The sequence below is a fragment of the Alligator sinensis genome, unplaced genomic scaffold (assembly GCF_000455745.1).
Source record: "Alligator sinensis unplaced genomic scaffold, ASM45574v1 scaffold781_1, whole genome shotgun sequence".
Lineage (NCBI taxonomy): Eukaryota > Metazoa > Chordata > Crocodylia > Alligatoridae > Alligator > Alligator sinensis.
The window spans coordinates 2917060-2944946 of NW_005841845.1; the positions used below are offsets into that span (position 1 = coordinate 2917060).

The following is a 27887-nucleotide window of genomic DNA, read 5'->3' on the forward strand; positions in this document are numbered from 1 at the left end:
TTCTCCCTGCTGACTCCGTTCAGCTCCTGGTCCTGTCAGCCCAGCTGCAAACTGGTCCTCCCAGCTGCAAACGACCCCCACAAGCTGGTCCCCTATCAACCCAGCTGCAAACTGGTCCCCCCAAACTGGTCCGCTATCAGTCTAGCTGCAAACTGGTCCTTGCAGTTGCAAACTGGTCCCCTCAAACTAGTCCCCTATCAGCCCAGCTGCAAACTGGTCCTTGCAGTTGCAAACTGGTCCCCTCAAACTAGTCCCCCATCAGCCCAGCTGCAAACTGGTCCTTGCAGTTGCAAACAGGGCCCCACAAACTGGTCCCCTATTAGCTCAGCTGCAAATCTGTCCTCCCAGCTGCAAACTGGTCCCCTATCAGCCCAGCTCCTGGTCTGCCTTGCTCCCAGCCTCAGCTGACTCCCCGCTGGCCCGGTGCTTTCAGCTGGTATAGCTCTTGGCCCGTCCTGTTTCAAAGCCCGGGGAGGAGGGAGAGTTCAACGCCTGCCCTCGGTCGCTCTCTCCGGACGAGTGCATGCTCTGAGGTCCTTGAGGAGGGATACCCCTGCTCTCCCACCCAGGCAGGGACCCAGCCGGGGAGAGGACTGGCCAGGGCTGGGGTGGGGCCGCTGAACCGGGCGCTGTCCGGAGTGGGATTCGGTGCCCGTTTCTATCCCAGCAGCTGGCCCCAGAGCGCAGCAGCAGGCGGAAGGAGGCTGAGAGCCTTTGCCAAATGTTAGTCGCACTTGGCAGGTCACACTCCCCTCGCCCTGCCAGGCTGTGAGGTCAGCCGTTGCAAAGGCTGGAGCAGGGGCCTGGATTCTGCAGTCTAAGATGGAGCGCAAACAAATATAACCTCATTGCAGCGAGTGAAAAGCAGTCCGCGGGGCTGTGAAATAGGAGCTTCGTGACCAGGAGCAGCCAACAGGCAGCAGCAGGGCAGAGCCGGGGCGAGCTTGTTGGGTGGCACATGGAGACCGTGAAAAAGAAGAGGGTCGTTAACACTCGTGGAATGAGTTGCTTAGTAGGGATCAGGTAGAGGATAACCAGCTATGAAGTCGAGTGAGTCTCTCATTGCTGCCTGGTTAGAAATGTGAGGATGGGGGGCAGGAAGGGAGCCCAGGCCTGCGTCTGGGCTCTGGGTTCATGGAGGAGTGGAGGAGCCTTAGAAAAGGCTTGGAGAAAGGCAGCCAACACAATCAGGGGGCTGTTGCCAGACCAGGAGAGACTAAACACACTTAGGGCTCTTCTGTCTGGAAAGGAGGGGGCCGGGGGGTCTATAAAAGCGCCAAGGGGTGGACACGGGGAGCAGGGACCTGTTGTTCACCAAGTCCCGGAGCACTAGAAAGAGGGGGCACCGCTGAAATCAGCAGGTGACAGGCTTAAAACGAACAAGAGAAAGAACTTTTTAATGCAAAGCGGAGTTAACTGGTGGAACTCATTGCCACAGGAGGTGAGGGGTCTCACTGGTTTGTGTGCGTGTCCCCTCTGGGCCTGGTCCCCGGGGGGCTCGGGGTGTGTCAGGCCCAGCCGGCAGGGCCCGACTCTGATTCAAGCTGCAGCCCCGCAGGCCAGTAGCGCTGGAGGTCTCTGCATCGGTATATAGCTTGCAGCCACTGCCAGCGGCACCGCATCCAGCTGTGACGGGCACGCGGTGAATGGGGCTGCCGGCTCGGGGGCGACGGGGGCTGGCTGTCTTGCCCCCAGGGCTGTGCTAGTGCGGGGTGGGTGGAAATCTGCACGATGTGTCGGCTTGCACAGCTAGTGCACAGAGAGAGCAGCATGTCCGCACACCAAGGGGTAACAGGCTCTATATCCATGGCAGTGACCTTGGGCAGGACGATGAGGCCCCCCATGCCCCCATGGATATTTTGCTAGGAGCTGGCTGCAGCCGCAGCTGCGGGGAGCAGCTGGAAAGGGTCCGGTCCCCCCGGCTGGGAACTCGCTGGCTCTTCTTTCAACTCGGGATACTAAGTGAAACCAGGTTTAGCTTCCCTGTCTGGGCCAGGCACTGCGTCAGCGCAAAGCCCTTCCTGCTAGGAGAAACTCCAGCCGTCCGGCAGCGGAGAGACAAGTCCCTTTCCTTGCCATGCACCCGGGGTGGCGCTGGGAGAGATCAGGGAGCAGAGGGAGCAAGTGGGGCCCGCTGGGTGTTCCCCTCTGGTTCTCCCAGGGGAGCCCCCCCGGGCTTGGCAGCCTCTGCAAAGCAGCTTTGGGCAGAGCAGGAATCCAAGGGGGTGCAAATGCACCACTGCACCCCCCTGGATCCACCCCTGCACACTGGGGATGGAGACTCTCTGTCAAACTCCTCAGCCGGGCAGGCTGGATGAGTGCTACGTGCCCGGATCAGGCCCACGGACCCCCTCCACACGACGGATCCTCTGCATGTGGCATCTCCTCTGCAGAGAGTTGCGTTCGGGCTTTTAAAGCCAGGCCCAGCGTGGCTGCGGGTGAGGATTTCTTCGGGGGATCTCTCGTTGCACCCAGTGCTGAGCTGATGTAGGGTCAGGCACGCACAGCATTGTCCGCCGGGTCGTTCGGGGAGGGGGTGGCGGTGGGTGGGCAGGACAGAGCAGCCTCTCGGGAGGGGGTCTCTGATGTCTGGGAGAGGTGTATCCCTGCATTAGTGCCCCCCGTGGAGCCCGGGCAATGCCAAGACCTTGGTGCACACTTAGCACACGCCAGGGGTGCAGCACAGACCCATTCACAGTGATGAAGTGCAAGGTCCAGACACCGAGACTTAGCTCCCAGGCATGCAGAGAGAGTCCAGCGGGGAGGACCTTTACGGTGGATGCGGCACAGGCAGCCTCTTTCTGGTCCTGGCGGGTTCCCTCCATGGCAGCAGTGGGCAAGGGGCTGGCCTGCCACGGGACTGCCCGGCCTGAACAGGCCCCCGCCGAGAGCATCTTCCACGGCACGGCCACCCCAGCCATCCAAGGAGGCTGTGGGGGGGTCGCAGGCTGCTTGCAGGGGCTGGACGGGCCTCGGGGGGGGTTCAAGACCAAGACGGGCGGTCTGGGAGGTCCAGCCAGGGAGGTCTGGATCCCTGCCCCAAACCCAGCTGCTTTGCACTGCCCTCTGCCTCCTTCACTCACCCCTCTTGTCCCCCTGCCTGTCTCCCCTGCAGGGCCCATGGAGGCCGCGGAGCACACGTCTCTCCCCGAGCAAGCCCCCGTGGCCATCAGGAGGCTCCTGGAAGCTTTGGAGAAACAAGGTAGGTCGTGCCCCGCATTGCACCCCCCTCCCCGGCACGACCCGTCCATGCTCCAGGACACCCGGGGTTTGCTAAGCACCGGTGGCCAGAACGACGGGGTCTGCAGCCATCCCAGACACCCGGCACCAGCGCCGGCTGAGCCAGTCCACGGGCACGGGTGGGAAACGGAGGTGCCCACGCCAGACACGCTTGAGGCTTGCTTGTCAGCCCAGCGCTGCATTGTCCAGGCTGGACCCGGCTTGGGCCCGGCCCCCAGTGCCACCCCCAGTCTGGGCACCTCGTACGGGGCTGCCGCGACCGAGTCGGCCAGGGCAGGGGGCAGGTTTCCGTGCTCTCGGGTCACAGGGATGCTCCTGGGAGAGAAGCCACTGTCCCGGCAGCCCCTCTTGCTGGGGGGAGCCACGGGGTCTCTGCAGTGGGGGCACCATGCTCTCACACATGCGTGGGCATGACACATGTGCGCGACACACAAAATTAGGTACTGCTGTGTCTTGCCGGCAGAGGGCATCACTCACATGTGCCTGCGCACACACCTGCACACGCACAATGGGCAGTGCCAAGTCTCGAGCAGGGGCACCAGGCGCACACAGGCACACATGTACACAACATGTGTGTGCAGCACACACAAAATTAGGTAGTGCTGCATCTCTCTCCAGCAGAGGGCGCCTCTCTTTCTCTGTCACACACACACACATATACAATCAGTCACACTTGTGCATACGCATGCACATACAGGCAGTGCTGAATCCCTTCAGCAGAGGGCACCACTCACACACACACATGCACGCGCACGCACACACACACATACAATCATGCTTGCACATGCAGAGGCAGTGCTGAATCTCTCCCCCCACACACACACACACACACAATCATGGTTGTGCATGTGTGTGTGTGTGTGCGCACTCACGCACATGGGCACATACACAAATGCATATGCATACACAATAGGCAGTGCCGAATCTCTCCAGAAGAGGGCACTGCGCACCCACACATATGCACACACACAAACACGGGTGCGTACACGCACGCGCACACATACACACAATCTCTGCTGAATCTCTTCAGCAGGCAGCACCACACATTCACACACACACAAACATACGCACAGTCACGCTCGTTTGTGTGTGCACACACACATACACTTACACGTGCACACACACACCATTAGGCAGTAGTGAATCTCTCCAGCAGAAAGCACCACACACACACACATACACACACACTCCTGATACACACACACACACCAGTGCATGCGTGCGCGCGCGCACACACACACTATGTAGTGCTGAATCTCTTCAGCAGGGGGCACAACACACACGTGCATGTATGGGCAGGATACCTCTACTCAACACACGCACACCCAACATTAGGCAGTGCTGTATCTCTCCAGCAGCAGACACCACTCTCACAAGCTCACACACTCACACACTCACAAAACGGGAAGTGCTGAGTCTCTCCGGCAGGGGGCACCCCACACCCACACACACCCACACACACACACACACACACACACACACACACACACACACACACACACACACACACACACACACACACACACAGAATTGCACACACCCAACTCTCACGGCTCTTGGGAGGGGCAGGGACCCCCAAAGCGAGAGCCCCGCCGTGCTCAGCCCGGGGCCAATCCTGCTGCATGCAAGGGCAGGGGCACAAGGCTGACGCTCTGCTCCCGGCTCTCCCCCAAGGTGTCGAGAGCGAGGCCCTGTACCGATCCCTGCCCGGCGCCGCCGGCCACCCCGAGCTCCGGCAGGCCCTGCTGACGGGTAAGTCGCCATTGCGTGTGGGTGCACACGCATGACACACAGAAGCACCTGCACACACGTGACACACTTGGGATTTCCGCCCTTATTTCCACCTGTGTGAGTCCAGCAGTAGCAGGTGCTGGGTGCAGGGGGACACCTGCCCTTTATCCCCCACCCCAGATACCTTCTGCCCCCAGCTCCATCCTTGTCCCTCGGCGGGACCCTGAGTCCAGCTGTGATGCCCCCAAATCCATGCACCAGCCAGCGAACCTGCAGACCATGCTGGGGTGGGGGTGGCTGTGGCCCACCCTCTCTTGCTGCAAGCAGGGCAGGTTCGTCCCCCCTTCCTTGGGAGAGGCGAGGATGGGACTGTGGCCAACCAGGGGCTGGGAGCTGGTAATACTGGGGTGCAATTCAGCCCATCTGGGCATATGCAGGGGATGGGGGAGTGCTTCACCTGTGCCCATTACCCAGGTGACAGCACCGTGACACCAGCCAGCACCCAGCCCTGGGCATCCCCAGCTGGGTCTGGTATGCAGGGCGTGGCGGTGCTTGCACCTGGGTCCCGCTGGGAGCCCAGAGGACGTGGCCAGGGGGGATCCAGCCACCACATGCCTCATGGCATGGCCCCCCCGGCCGTGTTGCCATGGCAAGGAGCCGGATGGAAGAGCTATATAAAGCAGCATGAGCTCATCGCGGCTGGGAACCGGGTCCCGGGGGTGGTGTGGGGGCCCGGTAGAGCCTCACGTGTCGTGGCAGTGAGGGAGGAGAGGAGTGGGGGTGTCTGGTGCGGGGGGGTCAAGAATAGGGACTGGTGCCACAGGAGAGTTTTGCACCTCTCTGCTTGGCTCCTGTATCTGTGTGCTGGCCCAGGTGTGTGTATGTGCGCCTGTGCATGTGTGTGTGCATGCATGTGCATGTGCATTCATCCCTGCTTAGACCAAAGAACTGCAAAGGAAATAAGGAGAAAGGATGGAGATAAAGTGCATTATATATTTTCCCCTGGGCACTGAGACGAGCGTGTGTTTCCGAGCTGTGTTTTAGCCACGGTACTAGGCAGGTGGGGATGGGGGCAGCGGGGTCTTGTGCAGGATCTGGGAGAGTCCCCTGTGTGCACTGGTCCCCAGCCCAGTCCAAGCAGGACCAGACCCTACCAGGGCTCCAGGCAGCACTGTCCAGGGAAGGATGCTAAGAGAGCCCAGCTCCCAAGGGAGCGATGTGTTGTGTGGGCCTCTTCTCCAGCACAAAAATCAGAGCTTCATAGACAATGAGGGTTGAAGGGACCACAGGAGGTCACATCCAGTCCAACCCCCTGCTCCGAGCAGGACCAGCCCCAACTACATCATCCCAGACACGGCTTTGTCTACCAGGCCTTAAACACCTCCAAGGATGGAGACTGCACCACCTCTCTGGGGAGCCTGTTCCAGTGCTTTAATACCCAGAAGGTATACCCCCTTTCTGACCAAATACCTGCCTTCTGGGGCTGGTGTGAGCTACATCAGCTAGCCCAGGCTAGAGGGTGTGTCTTGTCCCTCTGCTCAGGGTCAAATCAATGCTGCATTTGGAGGTCAGGAAGGAATCGGACCCCATGCTCGGACTGGTACAGACTGGGGGGCTGTCCTCTGTGGCAGGGGCACAGCCTCTGCCTGGGCTCTCTCGGGTGCCTACTAATCCCCTTTGCAGCAGCAAGACGTTGGCTGTCGCAGTGCCCCTGCTTTCCCCGCGGCAGGTTCGGGTGCGATGCCTGGTGCTGTGTCAGAGTTGTCTCTAGTTTTGCTCAGAGGTTGGATAATCCAACAGCTCCCGGCTGTCGAGGCCGATCCCTCTGACCGTGACTCACGGCTCCTCTCATGCCGGAAGGGAGCCGCGGTAGCTGGAGGGGGCGGCTGGGGTCCGTAAAGGTTGCCGAGCTATTCCTGCCGCCGCGAGGGTGCGGGGGTGCCCGTGCCTGGCGGGGGGCAGAGCCGCTGGCTGGCAGTGAATCATGCTTTCCGGGGGCAGCTGAACAGAGCTGCAAAGTTGAATGGTCCTCAGGGGTGGAGAGTCTGCCCCACTTCTCCCCCGTCCTGCGGCATGGCTCATCAGCGCCGGGTCCTGTGCACAGATGAAATGCAGCCTGCTCCCGGGTCCCAGGGGGACAATGCATCTGCAGGCAGGAGAAGGGCTGGTGTTAGGGGAGCCCCGGGGTGGGCCGTGTCTGAATGCCCACTCCTGACAGCAGATCTCCTTGGGTGGGAGGAAGCATGGGCGGGGGGACACAAGCCCCCAGGATGGGGGTTGCACCCATCTTTGCAAAGCAGACGCTGCACCCCGGGACCTCGCTGGGGTCTTCGTGCTCCTGCTGCCTTGCTGTCCCCACTGCACTGGGCAGGGCTGGTGTGCTCGGGACCGTGGCATTGGGGTGTCACATCCACGGGACACGGCCTTGGAGAGCACAGAGTCGCAGGGCCACGAAGCAGCGACCCGCTGTGCCAGACCGGGTTGCAGCTTCCCCACCCCCTCCGCGCTCAGCCCGCGACTGGCCCTAGTGGCCCTCTGCACAGCGGGTCAAGTGCACGGCGCCTCGGTTTCCCAGAGGGGTCCCAGGGCTTTCAGATCTTGCTTAGCAGGAAACGGGGGATTTTTTTCCCTGGGAAATACCAGCTGTTTTCTGAAAACTGGACTCTCCCGCAGCCTCTGGCCCCCAGGAACCTGTATTGTGTTGCCCCCCACAGTAGATTTGGGGCTGAAAACTGGGTTTCCTAGAGAGAAAAACCTAAAGTTGTTGAGAAGGGGCCCTCTGCTCTCAACTTCCAGGGGGAGGAAGTTTCTGTGGAAAAGCTTCAACCCGCCGGATCCACACAGTCCAGTTGGGGCACTTGTACACGGGGCGAGTCGTCCATGTACACGTTGCGAACCTAGGAAGGGGCTTGGAGGGGGTCACCATGCTCAGGGCCCTGCCGAAGGGTAAGGCCACGGCCTGGCCGGCTGCAGGCAGAGATAGGCAAGCCTCTCTTGAGCGGGTAGATGCTGCCTTTGGGTCCCAGCAGAGCCGCCCAGCGTGGAGCACGCATCAGTGGCCCAGGACTGGTGCCCGAACGCAGCCTAAACGATACTGATGTGCCACGAGAGCAAGGAGGGCTCTGTCCCTCCCTTATATCCCATCGCCTCTGGCTCACGCCGTGACCTTGCCCACATCCCTTTGCCTCGCCAGGGGATCGCTCCCCTCCGTCTTCGTGTGACTCCCCTCCCCTGGAAACCGTCCCCCGAATGGGGATAATCTTCTCACCGGCATCGACGTGGGTGATTTCCCCGCTGTCTCTGCTCGAAGCGCAGCGGCTCAGGCAGTCAGGGAAGATGATGGGGTGCAGACAGGGCGGCGGCGGAACAATTTGGCCTGTCACAACGCGGAGGCGAGCTTTTTGATTGCTGTCATCAACAGCTTACGGCAATTACCCCGACAATAGAGGGCTAATGCTCCTCCACAATAGGCTGCCAGGGGGGAGCAACGCAAGGAGCTCAGAGTTAGCACTGCGAGTGGGGGAGGAAGGGCGCACGCTGGCATCCAGATCCTTGCAGACGGAGGAAGCCGGCCCATTGCAGCATCCCGCGGGCTGCCGGTTTTGGCATGGAGTATCACGGGTCAAGACGAAGTTGCAAAACCGTGTTTGGCTCCCGAGAGCCAACCCCCAGCTCCACTTTTTCCCCCGCAGCCTTTGCCAGGGAAGGGTCTTTAAATGGCAGGTATTTGGGCAGACTGTGGTGCAGCAAAACCGCGGGCGGCTGCAACCTGTCGCTTGCCTTCAATGGACGCTTGGAGCTTCTTGGAAGCAGCGGAGGACTGGGCTGGGGCTCGCCTATGGCACCATCAGTCGGGCAGAGGAGACTCTTCTGCAGTTGGCAGTATGGAGGCTAGGGCAAGCATTTAGCGGCTCTGTTGCCCCCACGGAGGTACCAGCAAGTGGGCCGGAGGGGACCTCCAGAGGTCACATCTAGTCCGAGCCCTCTAAGGCACATTTTCGATTGGAAAAATGTTTGTGCTGGGAAAAGTTCCGCCAAAATGCAAGACTTTTTGCAGGAAGCAAAGAGAAGGCCATGAAAAATACAGGCTTGGATCAAAATGAAACAATATTTTCATGGGGTTTCGGCTTCAAATCGGTCCTTTCAGGTGTTGGAAGCAGCCGTGTCCTGGTTTTCTACGTTCAGTTTGGGGATGTTTGGATTCTCCACTCTTCGCTTGGGTCCTTTTTTTCCACCCAGGAAAGAAGTCGAAGTTAAAAAGCAAGCAAATGAAGATAAATCCTCCTTTTCCAATTTTTTACCCTTTTTTTCCAACTGGAAAATGCTGAAGACATGTCAAATCTAGGAGAAATAAAAGTTGGCCTCTCCCGATACAACAGAAATGTGCATTTCAAAAAGTCCTTTGGAAAGGCAAGGCAATGGGGATGTTTATTTGAAAGCCCGCGAGAGGCAGACACGTGGGTAGGAAGCTGGGAAGTGCCCTGAGCGGGCAGGATCTCTGCTTTCTTTGAGTCCTGCTCACCCAAGAGTTGCCGGCTGGGGGATTATCCTCCATGCTGCGGATGGAGAGGCTGGGGAAGAGTCATCCCGATGACTGGCAGTCGGGGGCGTAACCCAGCGGTCCTGTCTTGGACTCCCGTGCCACAGATCCTGCTGCCTCCACGCAGGGCAACGTCCAGCCCTTTTGCCAGAGGTCGTGGAGAATTGCTGCCTACGGCCGAAGCAGGGCTAAGTCACCGCTCTTGGGGTCCTGAGAGATGTGGCTGGAGCACGCAGCAATGCCTTTATCACTACCATGCCAGAGCTCAAATGCACGAGGGAAAAGCCACACGGGACCATAATCTCCATCCCCAGGGGTGATTTTTGCAAATCCACTTGGCTGTACAAGCTGGGGGCCAACTGGTGGGGCAGCAGCTCTGCAGACAAGGACCTGGGGTGACAGTGTCCAAGAAGCTGGGCAGGAGCCAGCAGTGTGCCCGTGGTGCCAAGAAGGGTACCGGCATCCTAGGCTGCATTGGTAGGAGCGGTGCCAGCAGATCGAGGGCAGTGATCCTTCCCCTCTATTCAGCACTGGGGAGGACACATCTGGAGTCTGGTATCCAGCTGTGGGCCCCCACTACAGAAAGGATGTGGGCACATTGGAGAGAGTCCAGCGGAGGGCAATGAAAATGTTTGGGGGACTGGGGTACAGGACTGGTGAGGAGAGGCGGAGGGAAATGGGCTGATTTAGGCTGCAGAAGAGAAGACCGAGGGGGATTGAATAGCAGCCTTCACCTCCCTGCCGGGGGGTGCACAGAGGATGGAGCTGGGCTGGTCTCAGTGGGGGCAGATGACAGGACAAGGAGCAATGGGCTCAAGCTGCAGCAAGGCAAGTTGAGGTTGGATATTAGGACACACTTTCTCCTGAGGAGGGTAGGGAAGAACTGAGAGTGGTGCAGTCTCCATCCTTGGAGATTTTGAAGCTGCAGCTAGACAAAGCCTTGGCTGGGATGATGCAGTTGGGGCTGGTCCTGCTTGGAGCAGGGGTTGGACTAGATGTGACTCCTGAGCTCCCTTCAGCCCTCCTTGTCTGTGATTCTGCGGTCCCAAGAGAGCTCCCTGCTAAACAGCAGCAATATTTCCACGACTCTCTCCCTGTGTCGTACACTCGTGTGTGTTTCCATGCCCAAGCACGCCATGTGGGGCAGAGCCCTTCCCTGTCCTAGCACAGCTCATTTAGCCCACCTGAAGGGTTAAATCTGTGCTCTGCTGCAGATGTTGCGGGTGACCTCAAGGCAGGATCACTCTGCCGTGATATTTAGGGTTGGCCTCAGGTAGCCCCCGCCATGCTGGGCCCCAAACGTGGGCTGCAGAGGGGACAGGAAGTAGCAGGACTGATGCTAGCAGATGTTTCTGGCCTGAGAAAGCAAAGGGCTGATGTGATGCATCAAAGTGGGGGCTGCAGGCTGGGGGGGGCTGGTTTCCTCCCCAGGAAGATCTGCACAGCTTGGCCCTGGGGCCAGGCCTCGGCTCTGCTTCTCCGAACCAGAAACGGTCCAAGGGAACCTCCAGAAAACAGCCTCCGTCTTCCCAAAGATGGGCCTGAACTGGACCCCCAGCCCCACGCCACGTCCCGCCGAAGCGGTGCCTTCCAGGTGTGAGGTTGGCCCTGCATCGGTCGGTGAGGATCTGCACCCTGGGTGCTCGGTGCTGGACGTGCAGCACCACAAGAGACAGTCGCTGCCCCGAGACCGGTGCCCAGGAGGAGAGGCACAGAGGGGAACCCGAGGCATGGAGAGATGAAGGGATGTGCCCATGGACGCTCCAGGGGTTCTGTGGCAGAGCCAGAAGTCCCAGTCCAACGCTCGCGCTCTCTCTGCTGCTTCCTGCCCGTGCAGCCCATTGCTCCTCGTCACCCTGCACAGAGCCCAGCTCCAGCTGAGTGGAGGGAAGGGGAAGCCGGTGGGAGGCCGGGAGTATCTGCCCGGCCAAGGAGGTGCTGCCCATCGTGGAATGGGGGTTTCTGGGAGTGAAGGGCCAGCCTCCAGGGATCGGGCCAGGCTGAGTGGAGATCACCCTTGCCCCCACATGTAAGGACTCATGTACACTTGTGTGGCAGGAGCCCGTGGCTCGGCGTCCCTGGTGAGCATGTAGGGCAGCCCCCCATGACCCCCAAGCAGTGGCCGGGGGGCTGTGGGGCGGGGTGACCGCAGGGAAGGCATGGAGGGGAAAGATACAGGGAGGGGAAGACACCCACAGTCTCGCACGCATGAAAACATGCACACAAATACATGCATGTGCAAGTCCAGACACGCACATGCATGAGTGCGTGCACACCCATGCACACCCATACATGCATAGACATTTACCTACACGGTCATAGACAATGTACGCTTATGTACGCACATACTCACGTGCGCATGGATGTGTGCATGCGTGCTTACACACATGAACATTCATGGGCATGCACACACACATGCACACCCAGGTATTCACGCACATGCATGGACATGTATGCACATGCATGCACATCCATACATGGATATTCACACAGGCATGCATGGACATGTGCATACATGCACACACATATACACATGGGCATTCACACACCCACGCATGGATATATGCACACACACAGACACACACATGCATGCATGCATGCATGTAGATGCACAAGGACATAGATGCACATGCATGTACATGCACATGGACACACACGAACATGTGCACACCCATACACCTACGGGGACACCCCCCACACACACACACACATATCCGTCACACTGCATGAGCAGCCCCCCCTCTCAGCCCTCGCACTCCCTCCCCTCCGCTCGCCATGGTCCTGCTGCCATGGTCCTGTTCCTGCCCATGTGCTCAGCCGGCCTCAGCCATCACGTGGGGCCGCGTCTGGGCAGCCTGTGCTCTGGCTGAGGCCGAGCCAAGCCGGCTGTGGCATCACGGGGCAAGTCCTGCTTCATTACTTGAGCCATGTTGAAATGCCCCCAAGCCTCGGGCATTGTGGCTCAGTCACGTGCTGGCATGGAGCAGGGCACCGGGCAGGAAAAGGGCTTGCGGAGAGAGCATCTTGTGCCCAGCGAGAGAGCTCCCCGCCAGCCTGGCCTGGCCACAGGCTTCTTGTATGACCTTTGGCAAGTCCCTTCATCTCACGGTGCTTCTGTGCACCAGGCTCTGCCTTGGGGTGGCGTGGTGGGAGCGACCGCGCCGGAGGTGACCGGGTCTCCAGGGCCCTGCAGGTCAGCTGTCGCGGTGCCAGGTGCAGGGGGCAGTGGGTCTCAGCCCACCTGCAGACAAGCACAAGTGCCCCACAACTAGGTCAGGGCTTTGCAGGGATCGGGCAGCCAAAGCTGGGTCCTTGAGCCAGGGGTCCCGTGCCTTTTATTTAAACCCACAGTGCAAATAAGCCTGGCGTCAGGCCGCACCGGGGAGAGGCACGAGCTCGCCGCTGGTCCTGGGAGCCCGGGGCTGGGCAGAGATGTGCCCCAGTCTCCCACCCTCTCGGGCCAGAGACGTAAGCCAGCTGCTCAGACCTCAGCTGGGGTCCATCCCGGCCCCCCAGAAGGGCCAGCGGAGGGCTGTCTCCGCACCCAGCTGCTCCAGCCCCGGTGCCATCCCTGCGTCCCCCGAGCCGGGTCGTGAGGGCGCTGGCAGCACTGTTTGTGCGAGCTCTGCAGCTCTGCAGCATCCCCGCCGGCCGTGGCTGGCCACGGGGCACGCCTGGAAAGCCCCTTCTGCCAGTCGCTCTCTAGCGAAGGGAAGGGGCAGGGAGCGCTGGCTCCGGGACCTGAGTCCCTCTTGGGCTTTAGCACAGACCGGGAGCATGGGAAGCATGGAGGCCGCTGCATCGGACCCCCACGGCGTTACCAGGGGCCGGCCCCTGAGAAAACATCCTCATTTACCGACAGCACCGTGTTACTCACCCCTCCTGCCAACGGCTCCTGTCATTTCCTGCCCAGCTTGAGTCAGCCAAATTCCCTGGCTCGCACCCGGCACGGGGCAGGGGAGGGCTGGGCACAGCCACGGGCGCTCTGTGGGCACCAGGAGCCCCCGAGCAACCCCGAGCGACCCACGGCACGTCCACCAGCACCCCTGAGCCCCCCTCCTCACAGCGCTGCAAGGAAGCAGGCGGGTTTCAGAGCCTCCCTCCGCCGGCGGTGGCTGGGGAGGGTGCAAGGAGTGCAGTGGGGGGAGCTGTTGCCCGTGCTAGGGACCCCGGGGCGGGTAGCACAGATGCCGTGTGCTGGGGGGGGGTGGCTGGGTGCTCGAGACTTCCCAGTTGTAGCACCAAGAAGGACCTAGGACGTCCCTCTGTTGTGTTCGGGGCCTGGTGTGTCCCTGGATGGCACCAGCATCTGGGGTGCAGAAATAGGGGGCACCCCCCCCCTTCCCCCAGCTGCTCAGCTGTGGGTTCGAATCAGGGCAAAGCTTGCACTCGGCTCACCCCGAGAGCCGCCGGGCCCCACGCGGAGCATCGTCAGCCAGGACCGACTTGCAAAAGGCGCATCTCTGGTGTGCATTAATGGGAGCGTGGCTTGTAAAACATTGACTCATCCAGCTGGCACGGACCCGGGGGTCACCGAGTGCATCCCTGTGCCCCGAGCCGGGATCGAACAGGAGCGGGAATTGTTCTGCTCTCCTCAGCCGGGGCGAGGCTGTGGGTCATGGGAGGCCGGGACGGCTCGTGACTGGGGGGCATTGTGGGCTGAGCGTGGCATGGCCGACTGCAGCAGGACGGAGGGTGGAGGGTGCCCCGGCGGCCGAGGGGCTCGGGGTGGCCTGCGAGCAGAGGGGATGCTGCGTCCTGTCCCCCTGGGACCTCCAAGGAAAGGGGGCGAGAGCTGCTTGCGGGGTTCTTGTTTCCAGCCCTCCGGCGTGTGAAACGCCAACCTGGAGATACAATCCTGGCCGGACCAGGACACCCCCCGGCCTTGGAGGACTGGGAAGAGCTGCAACAAGTTGTCTCGGGCAGCTGTCGGCTCCTGGCCGTTCGAGCTCCTCGGGGCTGGGTTAGACGTGCGCTGACTTGGGGGTACCTGATCCTCCTCCGTGCAAGGGCTGAGCTCCCTTCCAGCCCTGTCTCCACGGCTTCTGGCTGTAGGATGCCAAGCCCTGTGCTGTCAGAGCTGGGGCAGACAGGTGGTAAAGCAGGATTTGTGCAGATACAGTCCTTATGGGGTCTGGTGCAGAGCAGCTGACCCTGGGTAGGACTGTAGGGTCAGGCACACGGCTGGTCTGCAGCACTACAGGTCAGTCGGCTTCACGTGGGTGCCTGCGGCTGTCTGTCCACCCTCGCCAAGAGGGGGATGCCCATCTCCCAGCCCCTGCTGTGTTTGATCAGGAGCAGGGTCTAACCCAGGCCTTCCTCATCCCACGGTAGCTCGGCTCGCATTTTCCAAGAGCCTGGGCTGGACCAATGCTCCTTCCAGGACCGACCCCGCGGGGGCCTGGCTGGAGGGTCTTGCCCCTGCACTCAGGCTCACACCGACGCTGCATTGGGGGCAGGAAGGGATGTTCCCCCCTGGTCAGACTGGTCTGGACTGGGGGGGATTTGCTTTCCTCTTACATCTGTTGAAAGCAGGTTGCTGCCCTGAGTACTGCGGGCGATAGAGGCTTACAAGGATGATGGGAAAAGGTGTTATGGAGGTTTTCATGTCCTGTTTCTGAGCTGCAGGTGGACCTTGTTGGACCCCATGACAATCAGGTGACCTTTTTTTAAATTAAAACCTATATTTTAAGAGCCTTTGCAGCAGCCAGATGTTGGCTGCCGCAGTCCCCCTGCTTTCCCTGGGGCAGGTTCGGGTGTTGTGTCAGGGTTGACGGTCAGGTGAGGTGATGGGTTTGTCTGGGCTGGTTTGCACAGGGCTGAGCCTGCTTTAGGCAGGTCCCTTCCAGCCCCGCTTCTCTAGGACCAAAGCCCAGGTAGGACCAGATAACTTCTGGCCCAAGACGTGGCAATACACGTGGCGTGTACAAGCGCCCGTGCCAAATGAGTTGGAGGGGATTTAAAGTTCGTGCTATGGCCCGAGGGGAGTGGTGGGTCCCGGCTGGTCTGGGGGAGTGGATGGAAATCTGTGGCCCATGTCGATGGGGGAGACACGTGGATGGGCTGAGGGTGCCGTCCGCGAGCCTGGGGCACGGCCTGGATGGGAACAGCTCCTCTCCTTGACTTTAGGTGCACGCTGCAGCGACTTTGGCCCTCCCGTGCCCGGCTCCCGCACGCTAACGAGCTCCTGGTGACGATTATCTGCCACCCTCTTGCTCTCTCTCAGCGGGGGTGAAATTCCACGGAGAGAGCAAGTACCAGCGGGGTGGGGAGGACGAGGTGTCCAAATACATCCGAGAACCCAGACAAACACGTCCGTTGCAATCTTGCCCCAAAGCCTGCATGCAAAAATATGCAGATGAGCCAATTAGGCCTGGGCGGATCGCCCCAGGTCAGAGCCAATCGGAGCTGAGCATTTGTGCCCCCGAAACAGATTGCGGCTGCTTCTCTCCATCTGCACGAGTCGCATGAAGGCCGAGCAGCCTCAGGGGTCAGTTTGAGGGGGACCGCCGGGCCGTGCTTGCCGTCTCCCCTGCCCTGTGTCCCTCCAACCCTTGTCTCCATCCCCAGCCCCAGCCTGAGGCCGAGGAGGGGCTGACTGCCCACGCGCCCCGTGCATCTGGAAGTAAGCGGTGCAGCCGTTCCCCGTGTGCGGTGCCCGGAGCAGGCCTGGCCGCCTGGGCTAGCCTCCCCGATGCCAATAGCTGGCGGGGAACGCTGCAGGGACGCCCCCAGGCTCTTCACGTAAAGCAAAGGACTCGCCCCTAGAAAGCACCGGTCCTTCCCCAGCCCCATAGCGGGTGGTCTCCCCCTGCCCGAGCCACGGCCACGACAAGGCCATGGGGCTGTGATGAGTGGAGCTCGTTAGCCACTGGTCGGAGAGGAGGAGCAGAATCGCCCCTCTGCTTGCCGGTGGGGGTAGGGGTTCACTGACATGTCCGAGCCTGGGGGTAGAGCCGGAGCAGAAACTGGGAGTCGGGGTGCCCGAGCTGCAGCGTGGAGCAAGTCTTGCCTAGCCGCCGGCTCCCAGGGGTGCAAGGACGGGGCTGCATTCAACACCTCTTGCATTGCAAGAACCGTGGCCTCCCGGGGACTCTTGTCCCTGGCTTCAGTCGTGCATCACGCTTGTCCCCGGGCGTTTTTTCCTGGAGAAGGGACATTAGTCGGGGGGAACACCCTGGCCCCCGGGTTTAGGACAGGAAGGGGAGACAAGGGGCACAAGACAGGACCCAGGAAGGGGCTGTCACGGGAGAGACAGCATCCTTGCTGGACCTAAGGGAGGGTGTCGAGCCATCTGGGATGGGACGATCCGTCACCTCCTCGGGGTCTGCTGTGACGGCTGGGGTCTTGTTTCACGCCGCCCAGTCCCTGCGACTGCAAAACTCACCCGTGAGCTTTCCCGGCTCCGGTCCCCGTTGAGGCAGCTGCGTGGTGTGCACGAAAGCAGCCCTCCCGTAGGCAGAGCAATGAGGCCCCGCGCCGCTCCTCACACGCCAGGAATTTCACTCAGGGTTTCTGAGCAAACAGCTCATCGCTTACCGACAGTCCCGGCCCTCCTAAGTGAAACCACATGGCCTTTGAGCTCCCCAGGCTCCTCGCCTGAGCCCTGAAGCTGGAAGAGGAGGTGGTTCTCGTTAGGGAGGTGGGAGAGAGTCCAGGCGTGCACCTGGGCTCTGAACAGAGCTGACGTTAGCCAGGATCTGGGCAGCGGTAGCATGCAGAGCCTGGCGTGATCGCGGCACCGGTGCCTGTTTGCAGTGTATTTATACCGTGCCTAGGCCGGGCACATGCAGGCATCCCTGCTCCTGCCTCCGCCGCCCGCATCCAAGGGCACGTGAGGCACAGCGTTGGTTCCCACGGGGCAATCGGGGCCCAGGGAGACTGCATGATGCACCCAAGGTGACAGTGCCTGTCTGTGGCAGAGAATCTCGAGTGCCACCCAGAGCCAGAGCTGCTGGCAGGTCTCTCTGCTCTGTTATTGCAACGGGGATCCAGTGCAGTGGTCCTCACCCAGGCGTACGCAGGTGCCTTGAGTCTCCCAAGGGGACGCCACGCAACTTGAGGGCCATTCATTAGATTCACGGGTTTCGGGCAGGAGCTCGTCGCACCAAAGCTCCTCCGCACTGCGGTGTCCGAGTCCTTTGCAACGGAAGAATGGCTCTAGCCTCTTTCCATCATCAAAAGACATGGCAAAACTAAGAGCTAGCATTTTCCAAGAGGGTTTTCGTTCTAAAAAGGGGGAGAACAGCTGCTCTGCCGCGTCCAGGGTTATTTCTCTCCTGTCTCACGCCTTGCACGGATCTGGACCGGGCTCACGGCTCTGCTCTCCCCCGCTGCGTTCCCCTCACTGAGGGCTCTTTGCACACCCGTCTCCACCTGCAACGGGTGAGGGGTTGGAAGTAGAAAACGGAGGTTTAGGCTGCACTTGTCCTACCCCTGCCTCCACGTTTCCCTGTGACCTTCACCAGAGGAGAGCTCCGATGAAAAGGAGAAAGCCTCGAAGACCCGAGGAAGTCCGAGCGAGGGGGCTAGCAAACGTGGGAATCGCGGCGAGTCGAGAGGGAGTGTGTGTGTGCGTCCAGGGATGTCCAGTGCGATGCACAGACAAGGCACACAGCCCAGAGCTCTGGCATGAGCCCGGTTAGATCCTACTCTCTCCTCAGCTTGGAGGCAAGGGGTTGAGCTAGTCTGGGCGCTCGGACCTGTGTGACCACTGCCACGGGCAGATGCCCACCCGGGGTCTCCAGCTGCGAATGCCCAGGGGGTCGGGTGCCGGATCCGGAAACCCCCAGGGGGTTAGGAGCAAGGCTCCCCAGGAGATGCAGGAGGCTCACGGTCCCTGGGGGGATGAGGTACATGAGAGGTGTGTGTATGAGGGGTGTGCGCGGGGAGCCAGGAGCCAGAAGAGAGCCCGGTCTGGCGGGACTCTGGCCCAGCGAGCGGGGCCTGTCGCTGCCGGACACGTGGTTCCAGCCGCCGGCCGCATGACACGCCGTGTCCCGGGGGCCGCATGTGACTGCAGGCTGCTGGCTGGCACAGTGTAAATGCAGCTATTGTCCCCCCACCCCTTTGTCTAGCGCTGGCGACGGGCTTCCAGCTGAAAGCGATAGCTGGGGATCAGATCACGGGCTGGCCGGAGGAGGTGGCCCTGCCGGCAGTCTGTCTGCCTGTTTGGGTGCTTTGCCCGGAGCCCCTCTGCCCCCAGCTCTGGCTCTGCAAACCGCAGGATTTCTCTAGTTCCTTAGAGATGACGGGGCTAGGAGGGGATGTGCCGGCAGGCGAGCGGTCACAGCGCAGGGGCTGGCCCAGCTGTGTCCAGATGTTCCTGCAGCTGCCGGCAGGGACGCGCCTGTTCTGCAGGAGGTGGCTGCGCTTCTCAGGGCTTTCAGTGGGGGTCTTGCTCCCAGTCCACAGAGAGCTTGCTAGCGCTCCTCCGGGTCTGCAAAGCTCCTAGGCGAGTCCATTGCAGCCTCTTGGCTTTAAGCGCGCTCTCCGCGCGCTTGGCTGCCTTGGGACCAAAGTGCTTTCCCTCGGTCTCTGCAGAGAGGAGCTCCTCCCAGCAAGGCCCAGAGCGTGGGAGAGGGAAGTCGCACCTCCCCAGTCACCATCTGACGAACCTTTGCAGCAGCAAGGCGTTGCCCGCCGCGGTGCCCCTGCTTTCCCCGCGGCAAGTTTGGGGGCAATGCCTGGTGCTGTGTCAGGGGTGACCGGAGGAGGTGGCACTATGGTTGTGTCGGGCATGGTTTGGACAGGGGGTGGACTAGGCAACCCCCAGACGTCCCTTCCAGCCCCGCTGCTGTAGGCGCCTGCGAAGCGATGAGGTATTTAGGCATGGAGCGTCGTAATCAAGTAAACTACGTCCGGATGAGTTTTACTTGAAAATGCCAGAAAGACTTAAAATGTCGTGCAAACAGGAACACGGTTGAAACGCAAGAAAGGGCAAATTTCGCTATGGATCCCAAAGTGACCGTTCCTCTGGGTGAATGCCACCGTGGGGGAAGCAAGGAGCAAAGGCGAGAGGCCACAGGGCCGGGATGTCACTTGTGTGGAGCTGAAGGGCCGCGGGGCAGAACGTGGTGTCGAAAATTGCATTTTGTTGGGGACGGTGTCAGCGCAGTTCGCTTCCTCCTGCTCACAGCCAAGACAAAAGGGTATGGGTCCCGGCTGAAGAGGGCTGAGTGCCTCGGTTTTCCCACCTGTGAAATGGGGAGAGTGGCACCTAAGCGGGGGGCAAACCCCACCTGTCGGCAGCATTCTCCTGGAGGGCTTTGGGCTGCGCCACGCTGGGGCACAAGAGAGGCAGAAGATGGTGAAGAAGGTGATGTGCAGGGTTGTTCTGTAGCAGCTGGGGTGCACGTTAGCCAGCTGCCTGCTAACGATGCTTCTGCCGGGGCTGCTACAGGGCAGGCACAAAGGCCCCTGCATTGCAGGGTGAACAGTGGCAAGGCCCTCCTACCCGGGCCACTCCTGCACGGAAGTGGGAGCTCCTCTTGCAGGCAGCAGTAGTAAGACTGTTATCCTCTTTTTTTCCAGCTGTTTGCAGGGCAACACCACACTCACGTCTGTCTTCAACCCCAAGAAATATCTTGGCCCCGGTCTCCTTAGAGATATGGCGAGTGCCACTTAGAGGGGCTTCAGGAAACAGCTGTCGGGCTGATTTTATGGCTGGACAGTCATTTTTATAACTTTGCATGTGTGGCTGGGGTACACTTATTGGGAAGTTAACCAGTTAATTGAGTGATAATGCCTTTGCACTTGTGGCTGGTCTTACTCTGCAGTGGCCGGTGTCAATTTATTGCGTAGTTAACCAGTTAATTGTGTGATAATTTCTTTGCACTTGTGGCTGGCCTTACTTTGCAAGTGTGGCCAGTGTAAATTTATTGAGCAGTTAACCAGTTAATTGTGTGATAATTTCTTTGCACTTGTGGCTGGCCTTACTTTGCAAGTGTGGCCAGTGTAAATTTATTGAGCAGTTAACCAGTTAATTGTGTGATAATTTCTTTGCACTTGTGGCTGGCCTTACTTTGCAAGTGTGGCCAGTGTAAATTTATTGAGCAGTTAACCAGTTAATTGTGTGATAATTTCTTTGCACTTGTGGCTGGCCTTACTTTGCAAGTGTGGCCAGTGTAAATTTATTGAGCAGTTAACCAGTTAATTGTGTGATAATTTCTTTGCACTTGTGGCTGGCCTTACTTTGCAAGTGTGGCCAGTGTAAATTTATTGAGCAGTTAACCAGTTAATTGTGTGATAATTTCTTTGCACTTGTGGCTGGCCTTACTTTGCAAGTGTGGCCAGTGTAAATTTATTGAGCAGTTAACCAGTTAATTGTGTGATAATTTCTTTGCACTTGTGGCTGGCCTTACTTTGCAAGTGTGGCCAGTGTAAATTTATTGAGCAGTTAACCAGTTAATTGTGTGATAATTTCTTTGCACTTGTGGCTGGCCTTACTTTGCAAGTGTGGCCAGTGTAAATTTATTGAGCAGTTAACCAGTTAATTGTGTGATAATTTCTTTGCACTTGTGGCTGGCCTTACTTTGCAAGTGTGGCCAGTGTAAATTTATTGAGCAGTTAACCAGTTAATTGTGTGATAATTTCTTTGCACTTGTGGCTGGCCTTACTTTGCAAGTGTGGCCAGTGTAAATTTATTGAGCAGTTAACCAGTTAATTGTGTGATAATTTCTTTGCACTTGTGGCTGGCCTTACTTTGCAAGTGTGGCCAGTGTAAATTTATTGAGCAGTTAACCAGTTAATTGTGTGATAATTTCTTTGCACTTGTGGCTGGCCTTACTTTGCAAGTGTGGCCAGTGTAAATTTATTGAGCAGTTAACCAGTTAATTGTGTGATAATTTCTTTGCACTTGTGGCTGGCCTTACTTTGCAAGTGTGGCCAGTGTAAATTTATTGAGCAGTTAACCAGTTAATTGTGTGATAATTTCTTTGCACTTGTGGCTGGCCTTACTTTGCAAGTGTGGCCAGTGTAAATTTATTGAGCAGTTAACCAGTTAATTGTGTGATAATTTCTTTGCACTTGTGGCTGGCCTTACTTTGCAAGTGTGGCCAGTGTAAATTTATTGAGCAGTTAACCAGTTAATTGTGTGATAATTTCTTTGCACTTGTGGCTGGCCTTACTTTGCAAGTGTGGCCAGTGTAAATTTATTGAGCAGTTAACCAGTTAATTGTGTGATAATTTCTTTGCACTTGTGGCTGGCCTTACTTTGCAAGTGTGGCCAGTGTAAATTTATTGAGCAGTTAACCAGTTAATTGTGTGATAATTTCTTTGCACTTGTGGCTGGCCTTACTTTGCAAGTGTGGCCAGTGTAAATTTATTGAGCAGTTAACCAGTTAATTGTGTGATAATTTCTTTGCACTTGTGGCTGGCCTTACTTTGCAAGTGTGGCCAGTGTAAATTTATTGAGCAGTTAACCAGTTAATTGTGTGATAATTTCTTTGCACTTGTGGCTGGCCTTACTTTGCAAGTGTGGCCAGTGTAAATTTATTGAGCAGTTAACCAGTTAATTGTGTGATAATTTCTTTGCACTTGTGGCTGGCCTTACTTTGCAAGTGTGGCCAGTGTAAATTTATTGAGCAGTTAACCAGTTAATTGTGTGATAATTTCTTTGCACTTGTGGCTGGCCTTACTTTGCAAGTGTGGCCAGTGTAAATTTATTGAGCAGTTAACCAGTTAATTGTGTGATAATTTCTTTGCACTTGTGGCTGGCCTTACTTTGCAAGTGTGGCCAGTGTAAATTTATTGAGCAGTTAACCAGTTAATTGTGTGATAATTTCTTTGCACTTGTGGCTGGCCTTACTTTGCAAGTGTGGCCAGTGTAAATTTATTGAGCAGTTAACCAGTTAATTGTGTGATAATTTCTTTGCACTTGTGGCTGGCCTTACTTTGCAAGTGTGGCCAGTGTAAATTTATTGAGCAGTTAACCAGTTAATTGTGTGATAATTTCTTTGCACTTGTGGCTGGCCTTACTTTGCAAGTGTGGCCAGTGTAAATTTATTGAGCAGTTAACCAGTTAATTGTGTGATAATTTCTTTGCACTTGTGGCTGGCCTTACTTTGCAAGTGTGGCCAGTGTAAATTTATTGAGCAGTTAACCAGTTAATTGTGTGATAATTTCTTTGCACTTGTGGCTGGCCTTACTTTGCAAGTGTGGCCAGTGTAAATTTATTGAGCAGTTAACCAGTTAATTGTGTGATAATTTCTTTGCACTTGTGGCTGGCCTTACTTTGCAAGTGTGGCCAGTGTAAATTTATTGAGCAGTTAACCAGTTAATTGTGTGATAATTTCTTTGCACTTGTGGCTGGCCTTACTTTGCAAGTGTGGCCAGTGTAAATTTATTGAGCAGTTAACCAGTTAATTGTGTGATAATTTCTTTGCACTTGTGGCTGGCCTTACTTTGCAAGTGTGGCCAGTGTAAATTTATTGAGCAGTTAACCAGTTAATTGTGTGATAATTTCTTTGCACTTGTGGCTGGCCTTACTTTGCAAGTGTGGCCAGTGTAAATTTATTGAGCAGTTAACCAGTTAATTGTGTGATAATTTCTTTGCACTTGTGGCTGGCCTTACTTTGCAAGTGTGGCCAGTGTAAATTTATTGAGCAGTTAACCAGTTAATTGTGTGATAATTTCTTTGCACTTGTGGCTGGCCTTACTTTGCAAGTGTGGCCAGTGTAAATTTATTGAGCAGTTAACCAGTTAATTGTGTGATAATTTCTTTGCACTTGTGGCTGGCCTTACTTTGCAAGTGTGGCCAGTGTAAATTTATTGAGCAGTTAACCAGTTAATTGTGTGATAATTTCTTTGCACTTGTGGCTGGCCTTACTTTGCAAGTGTGGCCAGTGTAAATTTATTGAGCAGTTAACCAGTTAATTGTGTGATAATTTCTTTGCACTTGTGGCTGGCCTTACTTTGCAAGTGTGGCCAGTGTAAATTTATTGAGCAGTTAACCAGTTAATTGTGTGATAATTTCTTTGCACTTGTGGCTGGCCTTACTTTGCAAGTGTGGCCAGTGTAAATTTATTGAGCAGTTAACCAGTTAATTGTGTGATAATTTCTTTGCACTTGTGGCTGGCCTTACTTTGCAAGTGTGGCCAGTGTAAATTTATTGAGCAGTTAACCAGTTAATTGTGTGATAATTTCTTTGCACTTGTGGCTGGCCTTACTTTGCAAGTGTGGCCAGTGTAAATTTATTGAGCAGTTAACCAGTTAATTGTGTGATAATTTCTTTGCACTTGTGGCTGGCCTTACTTTGCAAGTGTGGCCAGTGTAAATTTATTGAGCAGTTAACCAGTTAATTGTGTGATAATTTCTTTGCACTTGTGGCTGGCCTTACTTTGCAAGTGTGGCCAGTGTAAATTTATTGAGCAGTTAACCAGTTAATTGTGTGATAATTTCTTTGCACTTGTGGCTGGCCTTACTTTGCAAGTGTGGCCAGTGTAAATTTATTGAGCAGTTAACCAGTTAATTGTGTGATAATTTCTTTGCACTTGTGGCTGGCCTTACTTTGCAAGTGTGGCCAGTGTAAATTTATTGAGCAGTTAACCAGTTAATTGTGTGATAATTTCTTTGCACTTGTGGCTGGCCTTACTTTGCAAGTGTGGCCAGTGTAAATTTATTGAGCAGTTAACCAGTTAATTGTGTGATAATTTCTTTGCACTTGTGGCTGGCCTTACTTTGCAAGTGTGGCCAGTGTAAATTTATTGAGCAGTTAACCAGTTAATTGTGTGATAATTTCTTTGCACTTGTGGCTGGCCTTACTTTGCAAGTGTGGCCAGTGTAAATTTATTGAGCAGTTAACCAGTTAATTGTGTGATAATTTCTTTGCACTTGTGGCTGGCCTTACTTTGCAAGTGTGGCCAGTGTAAATTTATTGAGCAGTTAACCAGTTAATTGTGTGATAATTTCTTTGCACTTGTGGCTGGCCTTACTTTGCAAGTGTGGCCAGTGTAAATTTATTGAGCAGTTAACCAGTTAATTGTGTGATAATTTCTTTGCACTTGTGGCTGGCCTTACTTTGCAAGTGTGGCCAGTGTAAATTTATTGAGCAGTTAACCAGTTAATTGTGTGATAATTTCTTTGCACTTGTGGCTGGCCTTACTTTGCAAGTGTGGCCAGTGTAAATTTATTGAGCAGTTAACCAGTTAATTGTGTGATAATTTCTTTGCACTTGTGGCTGGCCTTACTTTGCAAGTGTGGCCAGTGTAAATTTATTGAGCAGTTAACCAGTTAATTGTGTGATAATTTCTTTGCACTTGTGGCTGGCCTTACTTTGCAAGTGTGGCCAGTGTAAATTTATTGAGCAGTTAACCAGTTAATTGTGTGATAATTTCTTTGCACTTGTGGCTGGCCTTACTTTGCAAGTGTGGCCAGTGTAAATTTATTGAGCAGTTAACCAGTTAATTGTGTGATAATTTCTTTGCACTTGTGGCTGGCCTTACTTTGCAAGTGTGGCCAGTGTAAATTTATTGAGCAGTTAACCAGTTAATTGTGTGATAATTTCTTTGCACTTGTGGCTGGCCTTACTTTGCAAGTGTGGCCAGTGTAAATTTATTGAGCAGTTAACCAGTTAATTGTGTGATAATTTCTTTGCACTTGTGGCTGGCCTTACTTTGCAAGTGTGGCCAGTGTAAATTTATTGAGCAGTTAACCAGTTAATTGTGTGATAATTTCTTTGCACTTGTGGCTGGCCTTACTTTGCAAGTGTGGCCAGTGTAAATTTATTGAGCAGTTAACCAGTTAATTGTGTGATAATTTCTTTGCACTTGTGGCTGGCCTTACTTTGCAAGTGTGGCCAGTGTAAATTTATTGAGCAGTTAACCAGTTAATTGTGTGATAATTTCTTTGCACTTGTGGCTAGTCTTACTTTGCAAGTGTGGCCAGTGTAAATTTATTGAGCAGTTAACCAGTTAATTGTGTGATAATTTCTTTGCACTGGTGCTGATCTTACTTGGCATGCGTGGCTGGTGTCAATTTATTGCGCGATTCAGTAGTGAATCGTATAATATATATAATGTGTAGCATACGCAGCTTGCTGGAACAGTAGGAACGTCTTCTTTAGAGAAGTAAGAGATGAGACGGCGCTGAAATCCCTCTGGGATCTGGACGCCTCTTTGATGCGGAGTGACAGGACCCCGGCGGGCCAAAGTTATTCCCGGTGCAATGCTTGCAGCCATGTGGTTGCTTCCACGGCCATGAAGCCAGCTTTGCACCCAGAAAACCGGGCTTTCATACAGAAACGGGAACAGGTTGCAAAACAGCATTATCTCCACGGAAAACGTCATCGTTCTCATCAGACCCCCAACGTTCGTGTTTTCTTGTGCCCAAAACCAAACAATTTTGGTCCAGGGGTGCCCGTCCTCTGTGGGCCAGCATGCCCAGCTGGACTAAATCTCCTGCAATGCAGCATGCTCCGGGGCCACCGCGCTACCTAGCTTCCCATTGCCCCACGAGCAGACCTCGCGCCTGAAATTACACCGCTGGGATGGAGCAGGGATGGCAGCTTCCCCGCGGCACTACCCAATCCCCGTTTCAGCTGAAATCATTCATTTGTGAGAGCTTTCCCCCGCAAAAGGTGAATTTTCCCAAGGACCAAAGCAATGTGGGGGTTGTCCCTGGAAAGGCCTCTGCCCAAAAGAGCCGGCGAGGAACAAATGAATGAAGTGAACGTGGGGCTCGCAGGGGAGCGGGTGGGAGAAGGGCTTAGCCACGCGCACGAATACTCCTTCTCCGCAACCCGAGTTAGCCACCCGGGTCCTGCGCGATGGAGACGTGGAGTTTTCTCGTGCGAGTTTGGTGCTGTCTGATGGCCTTTGTCACGGAGACGTTTCCAGGTCTGGAGCATCCCCCGAGCGGTCCCAGCCCTTCCTGCTGGGAACCAAGCACAGACAAAGCCTTGTCCTTGGCTCCGGCTGCCCTGGGCCATGCCAGGTCGTGCCCGAGGTGCGGTTATCGCCCCACTCTGTTTTCCCACGGGCCTTTCCGCCGGGTTCGGACCTGCCAGGGGCCGTGGTTCCCTGGGGGACGGCGCTCTGAGGCTCCCGGTCGAGCCTGTGGTCGGTGCTGAGGATGAGGTAGCGTCTCCACGGCTGAGTTAGAGGTTTTGCTGCTGGGATTGTTCAGTGTGTTTGCTTTCTGCTTGCACGGCCAAGTGCGGGCACCGAAGTGAAAGAGGCTCTTGGCTCCGGCCAGGCAGGGACTCCCCAGGGTTTTCTTTGGACGACCCAGACTGGAACAAGCCTCCCCATGCAGGTCTAGCGTGGCTCATCCTTGTCCTGAGCTCGGCTTCCCACCCAGACCAAAGCCTGTTGGAAAGGCATGATTTCCGGCTACCTCCCCCTCTGCTCTGGGGCTCGATCTGGGTCTGTGCTGGGAGCCACTCTGCATTGACACCAGGACATTTCAAGCTGCAGCAAGGGAAGTTGAGGTTGGATATTAGGAAACACTTTCTCCCTAGGAGGGTAGCAAAGCACTGGAACAGGCTTCCCAGAGAAGTCTCCATCCTTGGAGGTGTTTAAGACCCAGGTAGACAAAGCCTTGGCAGGGATGATGTAGTTGGGGCTGGTCCTGCTTGGAGCAGGGGGTTGGACTAGATGTGACTCCTGAGCATCCTTCCCACCCTCCTTTCCTGTGATCCTGTGTCATGCAATTAGACCCAGACATGTCAAGCAAGGCCTGAGCTGGGCGTCAGGAGAAGCAGTGGTGACTTGGCCTGGCAACGGTCCCCGATCCGCACCATGCCTCTGGCTCCCTGCACGGACACTTCCCCACCTCATCGTCCGAGCCGGCTCGAGGAGCCGTCATTGCTGCACGCTGTTGATGCTCCCAGGCTCATGGCTGCTACCGACCTTGGCCCGTAACCTCGGCCTGCGTGTGTATAACTAGCCGTTGGGATATCCCCCATCAGTGCTGCAGTATCCGATGGGACGTGGCAACCTCAGGAAATCACCTGAGCTGGGATTGAACCATTTTGGGTGGAAACCAAACTGCCGTATGAAGCCGTGTCCACCCCAGCGACCCCAAGCAGGGAGACACCGGGGCTCGACCGGCCTCTTTCAACATGCCCGGGAACAAAGGCTTTGCTTTTTGGTCTTTGGGTTTGAAGGAGCTCTGCATTTCAGAGCCGTGCGCTGTGCACAACAGAGGGGCGTCCTCACGGAAACCCGGCCCTCCATCCTCCAGAGACGGGCTTGCAAGACTTGTTTTCCTTCGTGGGGAGTTTTGAAACATCTGGGTTCACTCCAGTTCGAAGGCAAGCCCTGTCTGGAGAGCTCGAGGGCCTTTGCAATACCGGATCGTCATCCTCCGACCAGTGCAGGTGCCCAGTGCCCAGCTGGGAGGCCTCCAAGGATAACCCATGAGGAAGAGCGCGGGG

At 56.3% G+C, this 27887-nt stretch overlaps 1 protein-coding gene across 1 annotated transcript in view; it reads left to right on the plus strand.

Annotated features, from left to right (window-relative positions):
• Window positions 1-27887, plus strand: part of LOC112550695 (phosphatidylinositol 3-kinase regulatory subunit alpha-like) — a 46212-nt gene that overhangs the window by 8793 nt on the left and 9532 nt on the right. The window contains exons 3-4 of the mRNA XM_025207114.1: window positions 3116-3202; window positions 4915-4992. Coding sequence (XP_025062899.1) covers window positions 3116-3202; window positions 4915-4992 — 165 coding nt within the window. The remainder of the gene's footprint in view (window positions 1-3115; window positions 3203-4914; window positions 4993-27887) is intronic.